Source organism: Adiantum capillus-veneris, chromosome 8 (genome assembly GCF_014529385.1).
Source record: "Adiantum capillus-veneris isolate H3 chromosome 8, ASM1452938v2, whole genome shotgun sequence".
Classification (NCBI taxonomy): domain Eukaryota; kingdom Viridiplantae; phylum Streptophyta; class Polypodiopsida; order Polypodiales; family Pteridaceae; genus Adiantum; species Adiantum capillus-veneris.
Window position 1 is genome coordinate 51,365,028 of NC_140938.1, and position 22,724 is coordinate 51,387,751.

General features: G+C 41.3%; 1 protein-coding gene across 1 annotated transcript in view; it reads left to right on the top strand.

The window, feature by feature from the left end:
* LOC147452126 (putative LRR receptor-like serine/threonine-protein kinase At1g06840) overlaps nt 1-9,263 on the top strand; it is a 73,014-nt gene extending 63,751 nt beyond the window's left edge. Inside the window, exon 20 of the mRNA XM_086517929.1 lies at nt 9,150-9,263. Coding sequence (XP_086374055.1) covers nt 9,150-9,248 — 99 coding nt within the window. The 3' untranslated portion in view covers nt 9,249-9,263. The remainder of the gene's footprint in view (nt 1-9,149) is intronic.
* Nucleotides 9,264-22,724: the final 13,461 nt, after the last annotated feature.

The window sequence follows — 22,724 nt, forward strand, 5'->3', positions numbered from 1 at the left end:
GATGAACATGATACTCTATAGGGAAAAAAGAGATGGCATGAAACATTGCAAGGGAAAGGAAAGTATTCTACTCTCCATCCTTGCAAATTTTCATGGGCATTTGTTGTCGTATCAATGGTCATGGACGGAACAAACGCCAATTGGTCCTAGGGAGCCCAATCACAAAAACATTAGCGTTTTTGTAACGCATGACCATTAAGACAAAAACAAATGGTCATGAAGCTTTTCACTTCCTACCCCTGTAAATTTTCATGACCATTTGTTGTCGTCTTGATGGTGAGGGATGGCACCAATGCCAATTTCTTGTCATTGGGCCGTTGGCCAGCCCAATCGAAAAAAATTGGAGTTTGTGCAGTGCCCAACTAAAGAGACAAAATAAAATGGCCATGAAACTTTGTAGGGGTAGGAATAGCACCCTACTTCTGACCCTTGCAAAGTTTCATGGCTGTTGTTAACCATATCAATGGTCACGAGTGGCATGAATGCCAACTTTTTGCCAATGGCACTAGGTGAGCCCAAGAGCAACACTTGAGCATCAAGAGAGCAACAAATGGCCATGAAAATTGCACACTTGAAAAAAGTATCCTATTCCCTACCCCTACAAAGATTTATGGCCATTTTTTCCATCTTGACGGTCAAGGATGACATGAACACAAATTTTTTGTCGTTGGGCCCTTGCCCAATGGCAAAAAATTAGAGTTTGTGTAGCACTTGAACAACAAGATAGAAATAGATGGTCATGAAACTTTGTAGGGATAGGGAGATCACCCTAATGCTCACCCTGCAAAGTTTCATGGCCATGTCTAGTCATCTCAATGATCATGGACAACACGGACAACATTTGTTTATTGATGAGTCCTTAGCGAGCCCAATGGCAAAGAATTGGCATTTGTGTAGTGCAACACTGATGAGATGGCAAAGTATGGCCATGAAACTTTCCAACCTAGACAATGCACCCTACTCCCTAGTGTTGCAATGTTTTATGGCCATTGTTAGTCCTCTTGACAGTTATGGATGGCACGAATGCCATTTTCTTATTGTTGGGCCCTTGGTCCAATTGCAAAAAGTTGGTGATTATACAACGTCTGGGCGACAATATGGCAATGGATGAGCATGAAACTTTGGAAGTTTAAGAAAAGAAGCCTAATACTTGGACTTGCAAAGTCTCATGGCCATTTCTAAATTTCTAATTTTTTTGTCGTTGGGCCCTTAGCGAGCCCAGTGGCAACTGGTGGTTGTGTAGCACATGACCAACAAGATAGAAATGGATGGCCATGAAAGTTTAAAGGGAAAATGAAAGTACCCTACTCCTTGCCACTACGAAGTTTCATCGCTATTGCTAACCATCTCGACATTCAAAAGCAGCATGAACAAGTTGTTGGGTTCTTGGCAACAAGCCCAATAGCAACAAAATAGAAATTGCGCAACGCCTGACCATCAAGACAATAAAAGATGGCCATGAAACTTTGTAGTGGTGTAAAAACACCCTATTTCTTATCCTTGCAAAGTTGCATGGCTATTTGTTACCATCTCGATGGTCACGAACGGAACCAAGGCCAATTTCTTATCGTTGGCTCTTTCCCATGCCCAATGGCAAGAAAATGGCATTTTTTGTAGCACCTCACCGATGAGAGGGAAATAGATGGCTGTGAAACTTGGCAAGGGTAGAGAAAGTGACCTATTTCCCATCCTTGAAAAGTCTTATGGCCATTGCTAACCATCTCAATGGTTGCAAATGGCACGAACACCATTTTTTTGTCGTTGATAAGCCTAGTGGAAGAAATTTGGTGTTTGTGCAACACCACACCAATGAGACGAAAATGGATGTCCATGAAACTTTGCATGGGTGGGAAAAGAATCCTATTGTTGGTCCTTACAAATCTTCATGGCTATTGCTAGCCGTCTCGATGGTGAGGGATGGCATGAATGCCAATCAATTGTTGTTGGGCCCTAAGTGAGCCCTGTTGGAAAAAAAATTATGATTGTGTTGTGTTTGACCAATGAGATGGAAATACATGTACATGAAAATTTTCAAGGGTGGGGAAATCATCCTACTCCATACCCTTGCAAAGTTTCTTTTCCATTGCTAACCGTCTCAATGGTCAAGGATGACACGAATGCCATTCTTTTATCGTCACAAGCCCAATTGGAAAGCATTGGTGATTGTGTAGTGACTGCACAGGTAAATTTAGCATCCCACTCTTCATTCCTGCAAAGTTTCATAGCAATCATTGATTGTCAAGAGGGGATGGCAAATATACCAATTGTTTATCGTTGGGCCCTTGGAGAGCCAAATACCAAAAATTGGCATTGATGCAATGTCACACCGATGAGATGGAAATGGATTCCATGAAATTTAATGAGGGTAGTGAAAGCACCCGACCTCCTTCTCTTGTAAAGTTTCATGGCCGTTGCTAATCATCAGGACGATCAGGGGCAACACGAACACTATTGTTTTGTCGTTGGCGAGCCCAATGGTTAAAGTTTGATGATTGTACAACGCTTGAACAACTAGATGAAAAAAATGGACATAAAGTTTGATAGGAAAAGCACCCTAATCATTCCCTTGAATAGTTTTATGGAAATTTCTAACCATCTCAATGGTCAGGGGTGGCATAAACTCCAATTTTTGGTCGTCAAATCCTTGGCAAGCCAATGGAAGAAAATTGGTGTTTGTGTAACGCCAATGAGACGGTAAGTGATGGCTAGAGCTAATAGGACAAGCACCATACTCCCCACCCCTCCAAAGTTTTGTGGGTCCTTGTTAACCATCTCGATGATCACAGGGCACATACATGCCAATTTTTTTGTCATTAGGTCCTTAGCGAGCCCAATGGAAAAACATTGATGATTGTGCATCACCTGAGCGTCAAGAAGGCAAAGGATGGACATGAAAATTTGAAGGGGTGGAAAACACACCCTACACCCTACCCTTACAAAGTTTCATGGCCATTTGTTATCATCGCAATGGTCAAGGATGGCACGAACGCCAATTTTTTGTCATTGGGTCCTTCGCGAGCCCAATGGAAAGAAAATGGTGTTTCTGTAACACTTGACCATCGCGCCGATTAGCGATGTCCATGAGACTTTGCAAAGGTAGTTAATCCACCCTACTCTCTACCCGTGCAAAGTTTCAAGGACATCGCTAATTGTCTCAATGGTCATGGATGACATGAATACCAATTTTTTTATGTTGAATCCTTTGGGAGATCAATGCCAAAAACATTGGCATTTGTGCAGCGCTATCCCCATGAGATGACAACGGATATCCATGAAACTGTATAAGGGTGCAAATCACCCTACTCATACCCCTTGCAAAGTTTCATGGCCATTTTTAATTTTTGTTGGTTCTTGGCAAGCCCAATGGCAAAAAACTTACGATTGTATAGCACATCACCATCAAGACAAAAATGAGTGGCCATGAAACTTTGTAGGGCATGGAGAGCACCCTGCTTCCCACCCTTGAAAAGTTGCGTAGAAATTTTTTTGTTTTGATGGTCAGAGACGACACAAAAGCCAATGTTTTCTGCTGGGCCCTCCGCTGCAAGAAACTAGTGTTTGTGCAGTACCTCACCAATGAAACAAAAATACATGGCCATGAAACTTTGAAAGAGTGTTGAAAACATCCCTAATTCCCACCCTTGTAGAGTTTCATCGTCATTTGTTGCCGTCCCAATGGCGAGGGATGACACAAACACCAATTTTTTGTAGTTGGGCCCTTGGCGATCCCAATGGCAAAAAATGGCGATTGTGCAAAGTGACTGACTCTCGAGATGATAGCGGATGGCCATGAAATTTTTCAAGGGTGGGAAAGCATCCCAGCCCTTTTTCTAGAAAAGTTTCATGGTGGCCCTTTGTTGCTGTCTCACGGTCAAGGATGGCATGAACAAAAAGTTTGATGGCCATTGCTAATTGTCTCATTGATCAAGGACAGAATGAATTGCAATTTCTTGCCATTGGGCCCTTGTCAAGTGCAATGGAAAACAATTGGTGTTTATGCCACACCAATGCAACGACAACAAATGGCCATAAAACTTTGCAGGGGGTAAGGAGCTCATTGTTTCTCTTGGTGGCCCTTTGTTGCTGTCTCACGGTCAAGGATGGCATGAACAAAAAGTTTGATGGCCATTGCTAATTGTCTCATTGATCAAGGACAGAATGAATTGCAATTTCTTGCCATTGGGCCCTTGTCAAGTGCAATGGAAAACAATTGGTGTTTATGCCACACCAATGCAACGACAACAAATGGCCATAAAACTTTGCAGGGGTAAGGAGCTCATTGTTTCTCCCACACATCCCCCGCTTGCTTCCACCTACCTCCCCACCTCACCATTTCTCTCCTCTCCCCCTCCTCCCTTGCACTATGCAACATCTCTTTGTTGCACAGTACCCCTGCCTTCGTGTTGCCCTAGCCTACATCCCCTGCATGATGTCCCCCCCCCCCCCCCCCCCCCCCCCCCCCCCCCCCCCCCCCCCCCCCCCAATTCTTGTAAGTTGTTCTTGGCGCACTTGCATTTGTGCCATCATCTTTTCCTTTGCCTTCTCCCTCTTCTTTACCACCACGAGACACAGAATGGAGGCGCCTACCCCACCTCAGAGGGACTCCTCATAGACCCCCTTGTTCAACCCCACAGAGTTGACTCTTTGAATTTCTCTTTTGCGAGAAGATCAAGCAAGCTTGATGGCCAAGGTGGAATGCTTGCAAGCCACCTCAGGTATCTACAAGATCGTTGGTACTTGACCCAGGCATGGCAAGGTTTGTGGTTTTCTTTAGGCCCGACTCCTCTCCCATGTGGGAAAGATCACCGATGTCCAAATCCTTGGGAGAGGCTATTACCAAATAGAGTTCAAGTCTCCATAGATGATGACCAAAGTGACTTTTCTGAGCCATCTAGGTATCTAAGCAGCTCAAAGACGATGGCATCATGGTTCTGACCCTACTACAGATGTGCTTGAGGAGGAGGCCGAATTGTCTATCACTGTTTCCTTCCTAGGCCTGAGGCGAGAGTATCTCCCTCTTCTCCCTAGGGTTGGTTCCATGATCACGACAATTTTGGAGTCTTTGTGCATTGCAGCTTTAGCTGTTGCCAAGGTTGCAGGTCTACCTACTATGCGGGTTCTTTTTTGAGATACACACTCCCTCTCAAAGGTGATATTGTTGCCTCAGGTGAGCGGGGCTAGATGAAATAGAGTGTGGAGTATTTGTCCCAAATTAGTGCTTCATTTGCAAAAAAATGGGCCACTTAGAAAAGGCCTGTCCTCACAGGAGAACCCAACCCACAGTGCATGTGCAGCCTCCTAAGGTTGAGCATGTGTTGGTACCTTGACAGAGGCAAGAGATCAGATAGGTGACAATTGGTAGTAGATGCCTGGCCATCATTGACAGGGATATTCTTGCCACATTGCTCCCCCAAGTGGCCAACCCCATGCATCTTAGAAGCATTAGGCTCCAATAGGAAACCGTTTTGACCTCCTTCAGCAGAACCCCCCTGAGGAGGCTCCTTTCACCTTAGCTTTGCAGCCTCCACCGCCTCCCCCTCTTCCACCCTCATATCCCACCGTTTTGCCTCCCTCTCCTCCACATTTACCCCCAACTCTCTCTCCTCCTCTCTCCCCGATGGGGCCCTCAACATCATCTCCCGACCCATCCCACACTCTTCCTCAGACATAGGATTCTGGACATGCATCTATAGTGAGGTGATCTCTGGGTGGTGCTTTTTCTATGAGATGCATGGCTCGGGAGGAACAACCCCATTAGAGGGAACCTCTTTTTGTTCAGACTTCTCCTTTTGCAGCAATCCCTCGGGGTTTGACTTGTTAAGTATGGAGCTTGATCCACCTTTTGTAATTTTTTGCACATTTGTAAGGCCCCTGTTATGAGGAGAAGCCATTGTTCACTAAAAAAAATCACTTTCCAATGAAGAAAAATCACTTGCTAGAATACCAAAATTTCCATGGCCAGTCTCCCCAAAATATTTCTTTTTGCAAAAATATTTTGGCCAGGTGACGGCGGTTGAAAAGTGGTCAAAAAACGGTCGATCGTGGTTGGCCAGTTGGCCGGTGGCCAAAAGTCAATGGTAGGTGGACGATTTCAAATTGAACTTGTCTTCTCAAGGGTGGCCACACATGGGTGCATGGGAGAATTCAACTTGGACTTCTCTACACAAGGGCGGCTTCACACGACTGCCTCTCATGAGAGAGCTTTTGGCTTATAAAAGGAGGCCTTTTCTACACACAAAAACGGATTGAAGAGGTGAAGTATTGAAGTGAATTGTGAAGTTGATGTGAGGTGGTGAGAGTAAAGCAAGCTAGGAGATCTATTAAGGGTATATTCCCTTAATAACCTACTTTTTGTTTGAAGTACTAAATCCATTCAGTGGCTACTTTCCAGTGGATGTAGCCCACATAGAGTGAACCATGTATATCATGTGCTCTCTCTCTCTCTCTACTCTATAATCTCTCATGTGTGAAAATTACTTCTCTCCATTAAGTAAACTACTCAATTATCTACTTAGCTACGTGATATTCCCTAACATGACTAGCTTTGACATTCACAGACAATGGAACTTCTTTTATTATAGCTTTACAAATTTTCTAGGTGATCCTTCTCCCGAACTAGAGGAGGCTTGCTTTCAAGTCCACATCCTCTTTCTAGCAGCTCAGGCACTAAGGCTCTAGACACAGTGGTAGGCTTCTCCTTTCTATTGTGCCACAGGGATCCTACAAAGTGGACCCTACACACAGTCTAGACTAGCTCCAGGTCCAGGACACTGAATTCTTATACCACATAGAGGAACCTACGGGTGGTAGATCTGGTACAGACTCTTTGCCCTTAAGCCACGTTCAGTGTGACGCCATCGGGATGTTGCAGGTTGTACGCACATTCTGGTGCATTTGTTTGATAGCACTCAAAGCCCCCCTTGCTATGTATTTGTACATGAGGATTCCTAGACAGAGGATGTAGCCCTATGGGTTGCACGCTTGACCTGGTCTTGGGTGGGACAGTCACTTTAGATGCACTTGTCTAGAGGTCACTAGGATGCAGATTACTCCCCATCCAAATCGGCCTCAAAGATAGCAAGGTTGGTTGTTGTTAAAGCATTTGTTTTTTCTCACTCACTCCATGAGGATTGTCTCATGGAATGTGCAAGGATTGAGAGGGCCCTGTTTTCAGCGTTAGAGCGGTTGATTGTATCAAGAGCTTCTTTGATGCCTTTTGGGTGGTGAGATTGATATACTTATGCTACAAGAGCATCACCTCTGGGAGAACCGCATTAGATCACGTGGTCATATTTTGCATGGTCTCTATGAGAGATTTTGGTCAGCTTCATTTGGACCTGGAGGTATCCAAGGAAGGGTTTGTATGACTATTGCAAATTCTCGGTAGGAAGTCATTGTGCATAGATGTATTATTGTGCCAGGTAGAGCTCAGTGGGTTACTATGTAGGTTCAAGGTTGCCTTATGGGTTTACTAAACATATATGCACTTATGTGGCAAGTGCATGAGCAGATTGCATGCACAATAGTGGTGTGTTGGGGGGAACTTCAACATGTTTGAGGACCCCTCTGACAGGATTGGAGGTGGCCATGCTACGGTGCATGAAGCCCAGTTGGAAGCTTGGGAGAGGCTATGTATGACTAGGAGGGTTTTTGATGTTTGCAAGCACTTAAGTTTTGTGAGACCCGCGGAAAGTTTATCTTTCTCTTGATCTGACCGCAGGGTAGAAGGAGTGATTCTATCTAGGATGTATCACTTTTATGACAGTAACCATATTTCTGGCATTGGGGGATCTATTTACATCCTGGTAGGGACTACTTTTCCGAATCAGGCATAGTGGTTCTCATGGTGACAGACAGATAGAGGAGGGGGGTGCGATGTTATGCATACCCAAGAGGATCTTTCTAGATCCAAAGCTTAGAGAGTGAGTGGAGGCACTTTTGACACAGAGTTTGTAAATGCAAAACAGCCCTGCTAGTAGAGTGGCCTGCCTTGGTAGATCTTAGTCTCTTCTTCCTTCAAGAGTTTGCAGCTTGCATAGCTGCAACCAAGGAGGAGGAGAAGTTTCTTCGATGAGACATTTCTTTCCTAAAAAGGATGCACGAGCATCATCTAGATAGTACATGGTTGGAGGAGAAGTTGTAGCATTCTAGGGAGGAATTGACTAGCATTGTGGGCGGTGCCATCTGTTTTTCTTCCACCAACATGCATCTCAATGGACCGAGGTAGGTGGCAGAGTTATTGGGGAGTTCTCTGAGATAGTGGGGCCATGCCATGCACACACCATTGTTAGTTAGCTGAGGAGACTTGATGGGTCATTTTCTTTAGAGCCTGAGGATATCCATGATGCATGCAAAGAGTAGGTTTGGGCACAGATGCCGTGCCTTATTACCAAGGAGATGCAAAAGAGACTTGAGCTTCCCCTCCAACTAGAGGAGCTCCATGAGGCCCTTGAGAGCACTCCCCCGTGGTAGCTATTCAAGGGAGGATGGTTTGACTCCTAGCTTTTTCTTTGAGTACTAGGACCTGCTTGGTTTAGATCTTTGGATCGCATTCCAATATGTTTTGCAAACTGGCAAGATGCTTGATAGCATGAGTGAGGTCTTCATTTACCTAATTACCAAGGAGGCAGGCTCCTTGGATGAGATTCGGCAGTGGAGACCCATTACCATCGTTAACTCATCCTACAAAATACTAGGAAAGGATCTAACTTTGAGGATTTGGCCACTACTAGCTAGAGATCATTATACATGGGTCTCAGATTTTTTTTGTCAAGGAGCTTAGTATCCTTGACAACATCTTTACTATTTGGGAGGCGTTTGCCCTTGCACGTCTCTAAGGAGAGGACTTGGTGATACTCCTTGTTGACTTTCAAAAGACCTCTGATAGAGTTGACTAGGACTTTCTAGAGGGTACTCTGCACAAAACATAATTGATTGCTTGTGTTTTATGCATAAAACTAAAATTTCAAGTGGTTTAATCTTCACGATAGTTTAGGTGTATTTTTTTCTTTATGTTGTCTAAATTTTGACTATGATTCACCCATCGTTTAGAAGCAAAAAATTCATTTTGCATGATTGTTCATTGTGCTTCATGTTTTATTCATTCTTGATGGCCTTTGATGCTCATTACTTGTTCTTATGTTTTGCAGCCCAACATTTCTTCCATGGACTTGCTTTCTACCATGTCACCATGTTTTGGTTCACCGGCACACGAGGACATGCACCAAATAATGAAGGGGGAATGTTAGTAGCGGCTCACACAGACTACATCGGTTATGCATCAAGCGAGAGATATGCTATGGTTGTGCATAATATTTCCAGCTCACTTTGTATAGGTGTTGGGGTCATTGGGGTTCCAAAGTTGTATATGCTAGCTAGAGGGCTCAAACTTAAACCCATAGTAGAAGAGATTGTGGTGAAAGCCTTTAAAAGGAATCCTTTATGCAAGGAGGCTTCATTCTTGAGTATCCACTCTTGAGGATCCACTTTTGATAGCTCTTTCTCTCTTGAGTGTTCACTCTATGGATGGCCTAGCCTTGAGCTTAATGCCCATCCTTAAGAGGCTAGTACTAATCCATTGTAATTAGAGAAGCTTGATTGATATAATCTCTATTTTACTCATTAATCTTATCTTCTCTACATTTCATTATGTCATGAAGTAGTTTTTCACTCTCATTATTCTAGAGTTGAGAGAGGTAAGTACTTCTTGCTTTGATCTTAACTCTCTTCTTCCATAAGTATTTCATTTAGTCGATTACTTCTATAACTCTCTTGATTAGTGTAGTGAGTGTGCACTCTTGGTCATGTCATTAGATTTTGTGCCTAGTTGTGTGCTTAAGTGTGTGAAGGTTTAAGAGCCTTGAGCTCAATGCCACTTGTGTGTGATGTGATTAGAGTACCTTGGTTGGCATGTGATGATTGGGAAAGCCAATTTCAATGCAATTATTGTGTGCTTTGATTGTGGATGCTTGTGTTGACTGTGTTGTTGTGACTCCATAAAATTGGCAAGTCGGATCTAGTGGAATTAATGTGTGTAGGAGTTGATTGATTAGTGATTAGAGTATGATTAGAGTTAGTCTTGAAAATCTCTACTTGCATTTGTGAGGTATTCTCTTGAATCGTCTATTTCTATTCATCGGATGCTTGTGCTTCCATGCCCTAGCCGGGTTTCCGATCCATGGACTGGTAATTATGTGTGGGTTGCAATTAGGTCGTTACTACAATGCCACCCTACAAGATCATATCGAGGACAATCCAAGAAATCATGGGATGTTCCCTCATGGACGCATTGATTACTCAACCATGATTTTTCAAAAAGACACACATAGGATGCGACAGTATTGGGCCATGATGAAACGAGACAGTTGTCAAAGAAAAAGAGAACGGGATGCATCATTCTTGTCAACGCCTGAAGATATGAGTACAGTTTGCAAAACAATGGTGCTTTGCTGCCAAGAAGCTACAAAAGGCATGAATTGCAAAGCTAAGTAAGCCATCTTTCAATTGCTTCTAGAGAAGCCAGCTTTTTGACGATTGCACTATGGATTAGATAAGTCTATACTCTCCAACATACAAGGCAGAGTCACCAAAGTCAAAGCATCCTTGTCTGAGGAGGAGTTGAAGCTAAAATGAGCTTTCTGGGTGATGTTGGTGAATAGCGAAGGGGGTCCATCAAGGTCTATAAGCAATTTACAGATGGCAAGGTTCACAGGGCTGCATCGGTAAAAATTTGCAGCAGCTAATTCACGATTATAGCAGGCTAAAGAAGGAGCATCTCCATTGCAATTATGCCGACATCAACAGCCTCAAATTCATTGCATCACGCAGGAGATAAGAGACATTGTGTTTTCTTTTTGGCAGACGGAGACGCGAGTGTCCTTAAACAAAAAGGATGTGTGTTGGAAGCGTTGAGGCGGTCCGGGGCGGGCAACAAGAAAGGCAGCCTCTAAACACCCCTCAAGGCTCTCGTGCTGCTCAATTGGGGCTGGGGCAACCACAAGCACAACAAAACAACAAACCCACAGCCAAACCCAAACAAGATAGGGGCACCACCTAGTTATGGTATGCGAACTAGGACGCAAGAGAGATTTTTGGTACAACCAAGAAGATGCACCACACAACGCACACAAGCAACCTCACACCAAGACACACACAAAATGGATCAGAGAGAGCTAGAGCAAAGGTAAGAGAGAGAGAAAAGGATCTTGCATAATACCTTATTTGTGACTTGCAAATGGAGATGGTTCGTTAGGTTGCTATCGTAGAACTTGTACAAAACTCACTCAATGCTTAGTGATTGCTAAACATTGCCAAAACACATACACACTGTCTTAGGGTGTGGGAGACCTCTCACCACAATACCCTCTTACAATGGACACAAAATTGGCAATGAAAAACACACTAAAACACTTCCTAAAATCAAGATCAACCGATAAAATTTCAAAATACACAAGTCACCTTGAATTCACCAAACCGTATTGCATAAATGGAAGGACGAAGATTTGAACATCGAATCACGCCTTTGATGCACCAAACCTCAATTTATTGATGATGAAGGAGCATATACAATAGTGGTTTTGAGATTTGTGGAACTCACGCTCTCTCACTTGCAATGTGTAGCTTGAAGGCTTCTCTCACACCATGAGTGAAGCTCACAAGTGGTTGCTACACCTAAGTCTCTCCTCATGCATAGAGTGTTGGGGTGTTATGCGAGATTTTGGAGGTTGTTTTACAAGAAGGAGAGGGGCCTATTTATAGGTTAGAGACCCCTCATAAAGATTATTGAAAATCTTAATTTACAAGCTAACAAATCAGGATTATGATTTTTTTGAATATCAAAACATTGCGGGCCTTCTTTGTCTGCTTGAGTCATGGGTGTGGGCTCAAAAGAGAGCATTATTGATGGTGAATAAGGTGAAAGTAGAGTTTTAAGGAAAAGGAGAGAGAAAGGGAGAGAGAGAGAGAGAGAGAGTTACTTTGTACATGTCTTGAGGTGAGGTGTCTTTTATGGTTAGGTCAATGCTATTTTGTGTTAGTATGTTAGTGGTTAGTGTTAGTAATCACTAGAAAGTTAATGTTACATTTACAATGGGTAGAATGAGGTGGTTGGTTGAAGTAAGATGGTTGAATGAAGTGAGCAAATCCTTGTGATGGTGAAGCTTGAAGGAGTTTTGGACTTACTTGTGTAGGTTCTCAAAATGACTATCGATCTTCTTCTTCGTCTTCCCTTCTTTACGCCACCGCCGCCAAGGTTGATTATCGTGATGAAAATGGTAATTCCGTTGATGAGATCTCTTGATTTGCAGAGGTTAAGCATGGTACACATGCTGAATTTATGTATATATATAGGGTTAAGATGGAATTGTACTTTGGAGATAATAGAGAGAGGCATAGAGATGGTGTATGTACATGTGGAGCTCATATGAGAGCTATGGAAGTAAGTGGGGAGGTTAATGGTGAAGAAGGTGAGAGAAACCATTGAAGGTGCAAGTTTGAGTGAGGGATTGAGAGGAATGTGTGTGTGTGTGTGTAGAAGTGTGGAAAGAGGTGAGAGAAGACTATAGGCTACTTGTGAGAAAAGTGGGCAGACTGGGGTCCACTTAAAATATCATATCTCACCGGAGGTTGCTCCAAAAATCATGAAAAAATTTGAGGTGATTATTCAGGGCGTGGGCTATATTTTCTCTCTTGACCACCGCTCCAAATTCGGAGTGGAGATAGGTGCCAAAATTCTCACCAAAAAGCCTTTTTTTATGCTTGCAAAAGTCTTTTAGTGGCCCCCTCCTTTGTTGAATTTGTACAATGCATCCAAGAGTGAACCCCTCCTTTGTCATATCATAATACAAAGCATCCAAGTTGCCCTTGACCCATACATGGATGAGGATTATTGGTGAATAAAGAAATATATACATGGTGGGACTAGTGTATGGACTATTCATGGACTTTAGCTCAACGAGCACATGGTGTTAGAATAATGAGTAAAAATAATAATAAAAATATGGAGGAGTTATGGATATGGAAAGATATTGGAATCATATGATATGGTCCCTCTTTGAATTATTTTGGGTGAAAGAGGAAAAGGTATGCAAGTAAATAATATAATAAACGTGACCAATGAGTAGAAATCATTTTTTTGTTTTCACGAGGGTGAGGGTGAAAATGTGGGAGTGATTTGTATAAAGGAAAAATATGAGGTTAGAGTATGTACATATTGGCAAAAAATATAATTATGGTATAAGAGGATGAAAGAAGGTGTACATAGGTTTAATAAAACACACACCTAAGTAGAAATATTTAAATAAAATACCAAAATAATTATAAAAAATCCCTATATTTAAGCCATATATACAATGAAATATTTACACACAAAGAGGCCATAATATACTTTTATTTTTTTATTTTTTTTATTTTTTTGGCTCAACTAGCCCAGTGACTAGCTAGCTGAGGGTTTTTAAGAAGATATGGGAAAAGCCCCCTAACTCACACACGCCTATGTACAGTGAAATGGTAGGGATAGCCATAGCGTTTGGGTGAATTTGGTAGGGTGGAGTAACTTACTATGGTAATTATGGAGAGCCAAAAAACGGCTATCATTAGCCCCACCCTTAGATAATGGTACATTCATGTACCATTTATCCGATCATCCAACATGTAGAGTGTGTAACGTCTGTCTTTGTCTGCTCTCATCTTTGAAGAACCTTTGTTGTATGATTAGAAAACCTTGTGTGATATGAAAGGCTCTCATAGCCAATAGCACGATGTAATCAAGTGACTAAGTAAACCTCCTCCATTGAGAAAGTTTCCATAAGCACCCCCCAGGATCAAAGATCTTGAAATATCTTTCCCAAAGTGAGATGTATGGTATGGAATCACTTACTGACTTCGGTTGAAGAAACTTGTAGATTTTACTGTTGTCCATCATTGCATCTATCACTATGAATGTGATATAAAAGATTGGTTGCTCTTCCTTCTGTATAAAGTTGATGTATCTGCTACGATCTTCAAGAGCTTGTATGAGCGAATTCCTGAACTGTAGCTCATAAAATTCATTCAACCTGTGTAGGCTCACCAAGTCAAAAATTATATGGCCTTCATGATTTAGGAAAGCTTGATCCATGCTTCCAGCTGCTATTGGAAGGTATTGCAAATAGTTTACCACATAGGTAGATAACAGAGGAAGGTTTCTATTGCCTCCAACACATTGGAAGAGAATAGATTTTGTTACTGATTGATGAAATATCCACATGTAGCAATCAACAAGTTTTTCATCTATGATGAAGACCAGAAGCATCACAATGTGTGACCTCCATACACCAAAGAACCAAATGAAGAAGGTTTGGAAACATCCGTTCATCACCAAGTATTCCTGTCCTCTTCCACTTAAGAAGGTATGGTGTCCCCGATGAAAGGTATATGTGAAGAGAGGAGAAGTTGACCTTGAAGAGGTGAAACCCAATATGAAGATGATTGGGGCTTCAGAAGCTTGGATTTCCTTGCTAAGAGATTGTCCCATGAATGAAGAGCCACCCACTAAAACACCATTGGAGAGAATGATACCCTTCTGATAGTTTTCTTTTATGATTTTATCTTTTACTACTCTCCCATGTTCTTCATCTCCTTCTAAACCCCCCCTTTGGCAAGGTTGTAACTCCTCACATCGTACCACCTCAAAGGTTGATGGATTACTGTTTGATTTTGTGAAAACTTTGGCTTCTTGCATGATAGGTTCCTCCATGCTTAACATACATGGGTCATACCAATGCTTTTCAACATCCTCAAACACTTCTTCAAAATTATCCTCACATCGATTCAACTCACACTCTTCTACTTTGTTTTGGAGTTGGCATTTCATGTACACAATCATCTCTTTATGATCAATGTGGTCTATGATCTCTCCACCTATGATTTCATCTTCTTATTCACTCTCTTCTTTTAGACAAGATACACTCTCAGAACATTCCATAAGATCAAGGTTACCTTCAAGGTCTTCATTCTCCATAGAGTCATGTTGCACAAAAGCTTCGTCTGCTCGGACCAGAAATTGATCCTCCGCCAAAAGGTTGGATGTATCCATTATTGAATCATCAATGCCATTTGAGATATCTTGTGTCGATTTTTGCATGCTTGTGATAAAGGTAGAAGAAAGAGATTCCACATTTGAATCTTGGCCACACACTTTAGCACTTGAATAATCAGTTGGCATGTAAGTAACTTCTTCAACATTTGTCGGAGTAGAAGGAGACAAGTATGGCAAAGGAGATGACTCCTTGATAGAAACACTTTCATGATGGTTGGTTCTTCCAGCATGATGGAAACCATTTTTGATGTAGAAGTACTTGTGAAACTTCCTTCGGGCAATAGTGACCGCTTCTTCAAAGGTAGAGGGTCCACTACAAGTAACCTTAGTCTTTAGGAAAGGAGACAAACCCGAAATAAATTGATCCATTTTTACATAATCTGGAAATGTAGAACTAAATCCACATCCTTCCCATTGACGAGAAAAAATATCCTCATAAGCGTAGTAGTCTTCACCATGTTGTTGAAGTCTCCGTAGTGAAGCCCATGCTTTCTCCGTTGTTGGAACTTTAGAGAATCTGGCCTTCAAAGATTTGGAAATTTGGGTATATCCATCTTCAATCTGAGAAGACATACTCCAAAACCATTGCTCAGCGTTGCCTCTAAGGCATAGCAATAGAAAATCCCCTTTTTCAATGTCATCCCTTTTACCAAGGATATGACAAACCATTCTAAAATCAACAAGAAAATCATCAACATCTTCTTCTGGATTTCCAAAGAAGATTGGGATATCATCAAAGGTATAGCGTGTCATAGTCACTCAATGCTAGAACCACACAAAGATTAGTTCCAGATAATCATCAACTAACTACAAAAGGTCTTTCAACATGAATTCTAAACTTTTATGTGAAAATGTTTTTTTCCTTTCTTATGTTATGCATAATCCGAACCATATTCTAGATTTGTTTCCTTGAAATTAAACTCGGTCATACATGTTTTCATGATTCATGAAATCTACTTGATTATGCTGAAATTCAAGCATTCATGGAATACAACAACACTAAGCACACAATCGCTCCTCAGTGGGGGCACCAAAATTGAGGCGGTCCGGGGCAGGCAACAAGAGAGGCGACCTCTAAACACCCCTCAAGGCTCCCGTGCTGCTCAATTGGGGCTGGGGCAACCACAAGCACAACAAAACAACAAACCCACAGCCAAACCCAAACAAGATGGGGGTACCACCTAGTTATGGTATGCGAACTAGGACGCAAGAGAGATTTTGGCACAACCAAGAAGATGCACCACACAACACACACAAGCAACCTCACACCAAGACACACATGAAATGGACAAGAGAGAGCTACAGCAAAGGGAAGAGAGAGAGGAAAGGATCTTGCGTAATACCTTATTTGTGACTTGCAAATGGAGATGTTTTGTTATGATGCTATCGTAGAACTTGTACAAAACTCACTCAATGCTTAGTGATTGCTAAACATTGCCAAAACACACACACACACACTGTCTTAGGGTGTGGGAGACCTCTCACCACAATACCCTCTTACAATGGACACAAAATTGGCAATGAAAAACACACTAAAACACTTCCTAAAATCAAGATCAACCGATAAAAACTCAAAATACAGAAGTCACCTTGAATTCACCAAACCGTATTGCACAAATGGAAGGACGAATATTTGAACATCGAATCACGCCTTTGATGCACCAAACCTCAATTTATTGATGATGAAGGAGCATATACAATAGTGGTTTTGAGATTTGTGGAACTCACGCTCTCTCACTTGCAATGTGTAGCTTGAAGGCTTCTCTCACACCATGAGTGAAGCTCACGAGTGGTTGCTACACCTAAGTCTCTCCTCACGCATAGAGTGTTGGGGTGTTATGTGAGATGTTGGAGGTTGTTTTACAAGAAGGAGAGGGGCCTATTTATAGGTTAGAGACCCCTCATAAAGATTATTGGAAATCCTAATTTACAAGCTAAGAAATCAGGATTATGATTTTTTTGAATATCAAAACATTGCGGGCCTTCTTTGTCTGCTTGAGTCATGGGTGTGGGCTCAAAAGAGAGCATTATTGATGGTGAATATGGTGAAAGTAGAGTTTTAAGGAAAAGGAGAGAGAAAGGGAGAGAGAGAGAGAGAGTTACTTTGTACATGTCTTGAGGTGAGGTGTCTTTTATGGTTAGGTCAATGCTATTTTGTGTTAGTATGTTAGTGGTTAGTGTTAGTAATCACTAGAAAGTTAATGTTACATTTACAATGGGTAGAATGAGGTGGTTGGTTGAAGTAAGATGGTTGAATGAAGTGAGAAAATCCTTGTGATGGTGAAGCTTGAAGGAGTTTTGGACTTACTTGTGTAGGTTCTCAAAATGACTATCGATCTTCTTCTTCGTCTTCCCTTCTTTACGCCACCGCCCCCAAGGTTGATTATCATGATGAAAATGGTAATTCCGTTGATGAGATCTCTTGATTTGCAGAGGTTAAGCATGGTAAACATGCTGAATTTATGTATATATATAGGGTTAAGATGGAATTGTACTTTGGAGATAATAGAGAGAGGCATAGAAGTGGTGTATGTACATGTGGAGCTCATATGAGAGCTATGGAAGTAAGTGGGGAGGTTAATGGTGAAGAAGGTGAGAGAAACCATTGAAGGTGCAAGTTTGAGTGAGGGATTGAGAGGAATGTGTGTGTGTGTGTGTAGAAGTGTGGAAAGAGGTGAGAGAAGACTATAGGCTACTTGTGAGAAAAGTGGGCAGACTGGGGTCCACTTGAAAAATCATATCTCACCGGAGGTTGCTCCAAAAATCATGAAAAAATTTGAGGTGATTATTCAGGGCGTGGGCTATATTTTCTCTCTTGACCACCGCTCCAAATTCGGAGTGGAGATAGGTGCCAAAATTCTCATCAAAAAGCCTTTTTTTATGCTTGCAAAAGTCTTTTAGTGGCCCCCTCCTTTGTTGAATTTGTACAATGCATCCAAGAGTGAACCCCTCCTTTGTCATATCATAATACAAAGCATCCAAGTTGCCCTTGACCCATGCATGGATGAGGATTATTGGTGAATAAAGAAATATATACATGGTGGGACTAGTGTATGGACTATTCATGGACTTTAGCTCAACGAGCACATGGTGTTAGAATAATGAGTAAAAATAATAATAAAAATATGGAGGAGTTATGGATATGGAAAGATATTGGAATCATATGATATGGTCCCTCTTTGAATTATTTTGGGTGAAAGAGGAAAAGGTATGCAAGTAAATAATATAATAAACGTGACCAATGAGTAGAAATCATTTTTTTGTTTTCACGAGGGTGAGGGTGAAAATGTGGGAGTGATTTGTATAAAGGAAAAATATGAGGTTAGAGTATGTACATATTGGCAAAAAATATAATTATGGTATAAGAGGATGAAAGAAGGTGTACATAGGTTTAATAAAACACACACCTAAGTAGAAATATTTAAATAAAATACCAAAATAATTATAAAAAATCCCTATATTTAGGCCATATATACAATGAAATATTTACACACAAAGAGGCCACAATATACTTTTATTTTTTTATTTTTTATATTTTTTTGGCTCAACTAGCCCAGTGACTAGCTAGCTGAGGGTTTTTAAGAAGATATGGGAAAAGTCCCCTAACTCACACACGCCTATGTACAGTGAAATGGTAGGGATAGCCATAGCGTTTGGGTGAATTTGGTAGGGTGGAGTAACTTACTATGGTAATTATGGAGAGCCGAAAAACGGCTATCATTAGCCCCACCCTTAGATAATGGTACATTCATGTACCATTTATCCGATCATACAACATGTAGAGTGTGTAACGTCTGTCTTTGTCTGCTCTCATCTTTGAAGAACCTTTGTTGTATGATTAGAAAACCTTGTGTGATATGAAAGGCTCTCATAACCAATAGCACGATGTAATCAAGTGACTAAGTAAACCTCCTCCATTGAGAAAGTTTCCATAAGCACCCCCCAGGATCAAAGATCTTGAAATATCTTTCCCAAAGTGAGATGTATGGTATGGAATCACTTACTAACTTCGGTTGAAGAAACTTGTAGATTTTACTGTTGTCCATCATTGCATCTATCACTATGAATGTGATATAAAAGATTGGTTGCTCTTCCTCCTGTATAAAGTTGATGTATCTGCTACGATCTTCAAGAGCTTGTATGAGCGAATTCCTGAAGTGTAGCTCATAAAATTCATTCAACCTGTGTAGGCTCACCAAGTCAAAAATTATATGGCCTTCATGATTTAGGAAAGCTTGATCCATGCTTCCAGCTGCTATTGGAAGGTATTGCAAATAGTTTACCACATAGGTAGATAACAGAGGAAGGTTTCTATTGCCTCCAACACATTGGAAGAGAATAGATTTTGTTACTGATTGATGAAATATCCACATGTAGCAATCAACAAGTTTTTCATCTATGATGAAGACCAGAAGCATCACAATGTGTGACCTCCATACACCAAAGAACCAAATGAAGAAGGTTTGGAAACATCCGTTCATCACCAAGTATTCGTGTCCTCTTCCACTTAAGAAGGTATGGTGTCCCCGATGAAAGGTATATGTGAAGAGAGGAGAAGTTGACCTTGAAGAGGTGAAACCCAATATGAAGATGATTGGGGCTTTAGAAGCTTGGATTTTCTTGCTAAGAGATTGTCCCATGAATGAAGAGCCACCCACTAAAACACCATTGGAGAGAATGATACCCTTCTGATAGTTTTCTTTTATGATTTTATCTTTTACTACTCTCCCATGTTCTTCATCCCCTTCTAAGCCCCCCCTTTGGCAAGGTTGTAACTCCTCACATCGTACCACCTCAAAGGTTGATGGATTACTGTTTGATTTTGTGAAAACTTTGGCTTCTTGCATGATAGGTTCCTCCATGCTTAACATACATGGGTCATACCAATGCTTTTCAACATCCTCAAACACTTCTTCAAAATTATCCTCACATGGATTCAACTCACACTCTTCTACTTTGTTTTGGAGTTGGCATTTCATGTACACAATCATCTCTTTATGATCAATGTGGTCTATGATCTCTCCACCTATGATTTCATCTTCTTCTTCACTCTCTTCTTTTAGACAAGATACACTCTTAGAACATTCCATAAGATCAAGGTTACCTTCAAGGTCTTCATTCTCCATAGAGTCATGTTGCACAAAAGCTTCGTCTGTTCGGACCAGAAATTGATCCTCCGCCAAAAGGTTGGATGTATCCATTATTGAATCATCAATGCCATTTGAGATATCTTGTGTCGATTTTTGCATGCTTGTGATAAAGGTAGAAGAAAGAGATTCCACATTTGAATCTTGGCCACACACTTTAGCACTTGAATAATCAGTTGGCATGTAAGTAACTTCTTCAACATTTGTCGGAGTAGAAGGAGACAAGTATGGCAAAGGAGATGACTCCTTGATAGAAACACTTTCATGATGGTTGGTTCTTCCAGCATGATGGAAACCATTTTTGATGTAGAAGTACTTGTGAAACTTCCTTCGGGCAATAGTGACCGCTTCTTCAAAGGTAGAGGGTCCACTACAAGTAACCTTAGTCTTTAGGAAAGGAGACAAACCCGAAATAAATTGATCCATTTTTACATAATCTGGAAATGTAGAACTAAATCCACATCCTTCCCATTGACGAGAAAAAATATCCTCATAAGCGTAGTAGTCTTCACCATGTTGTTGAAGTCTCCGTAGTGAAGCCCATGCTTTCTCCGTTGTTGGAACTTTAGAGAATCTGGCCTTCAAAGCTTTGGAAATGTGGGTATATCCATCTTCAATCTGAGAAGACATACTCCAAAACCATTGCTCAGCGTTGCCTCTAAGGCATAGCAATAGAAAATCCTCTTTTTCAATGTCATCCTTTTTACCAAGGATATGACAAACCATATTAAAATCAACAAGAAAATCATCAACATCTTCTTCTGGATTTCCAAAGAAGATTGGGATATCATCAAAGGTATAGCGTGTCATAGTCTCTCAATGCTAGAATCACACAAAGATTAGTTCCAGACAATCAACAACTAACTACAAAAGGTCTTTCAACATGAATTCTAGACTTTTATGTGAAAATGTTTTTTTCCTTTTTTATGTTATGCATAATCCGAACCATATTCTAGATTTTTTTCCTTGAAATTAAACTCGGTCATACATGTTTTCATGATTCATGAAATCTACTTGATTATGCTGAAATTCAAGCATTCATGGAATACAACAACACTAAGCACACAATCACTCCTCAGTGGGGGCACCAAAATTGAGGCGGTCCGGGGCAGGCAACAAGAGAGGCAGCCTCTAAACACCCCTCAAGGCTCTCGTGCTGCTCAATTGGGGCTGGGGCAACCACAAGCGCAACAAAACAACAAACCCACAGCCAAACCCAAACAAGATGGGGGCACCACCTAGTTATGGTATGCGAACTAGGACGCAAGAGAGATTTTGGCACAACCAAGAAGATGCACCACAAAACACACACAAGCAACCTCACACCAAGACACACATGAAATGGACCAGAGAGAGCTACAGCAAAGGGAAGAGAGAGAGGAAAGGATCTTGCGTAATACCTTATTTGTGACTTGCAAATGGAGATGTTTTGTTATGATGCTATCGTAGAACTTGTACAAAACTCACTCAATGCTTAGTGATTGCTAAACATTGCCAAAACACACACACACACACTGTCTTAGGGTGTGGGAGACCTCTCAACACAATACCCTCTTACAATGGACACAAAATTGGCAATGAAAAACACACTAAAACACTTCCTAAAATCAAGATCAACCGATAAAAACTCAAAATACACAAGTCACCTTGAATTCACCAAACCGTATTGCACAAATGGAAGGACGAATATTTGAACATCGAATCACGCCTTTGATGCACCAAACCTCAATTTATTGATGATGAAGGAGCATATACAATAGTGGTTTTGAGATTTGTGGAACTCACGCTCTCTCACTTGCAATGTGTAGCTTGAAGGCTTCTCTCACACCATGAGTGAAACTCACGAGTGGTTGCTACACCTAAGTCTCTCCTCACGCATAGAGTGTTGGGGTGTTATGTGAGATGTTGGAGGTTGTTTTACAAGAAGGAGAGGGGCCTATTTATAGGTTAGAGACCCCTCATAAAGATTATTGGAAATCCTAATTTACAAGCTAACAAATCAGGATTATGATTTTTTTGAATATCAAAACATTGCGGGCCTTCTTTGTCTGCTTGAGTCATGGGTGTGGGCTCAAAAGAGAGCATTATTGATGGTGAATACGGTGAAAGTAGAGTTTTAAGGAAAAGGAGAGAGAAAGGGAGAGAGAGAGAGAGAGAGTTACTTTGTACATGTTTTGAGGTGAGGTGTCTTTTATGGTTAGGTCAATGCTATTTTGTGTTAGTATGTTAGTGGTTAGTGTTAGTAATCACTAGAAAGTTAATGTTACATTTACAATGGGTAGAATGAGGTGGTTGGTTGAAGTAAGATGGTTGAATGAAGTGAGCAAATCCTTGTGATGGTGAAGCTTGAAGGAGTTTTGGACTTACTTGTGTAGGTTCTCAAAATGACTATCGATCTTCTTCTTCGTCTTCCCTTCTTTACGCCACCGCCGCCAAGGTTGATTATCGTGATGAAAATGGTAATTCCGTTGATGAGATCTCTTGATATGCAGAGGTTAAGC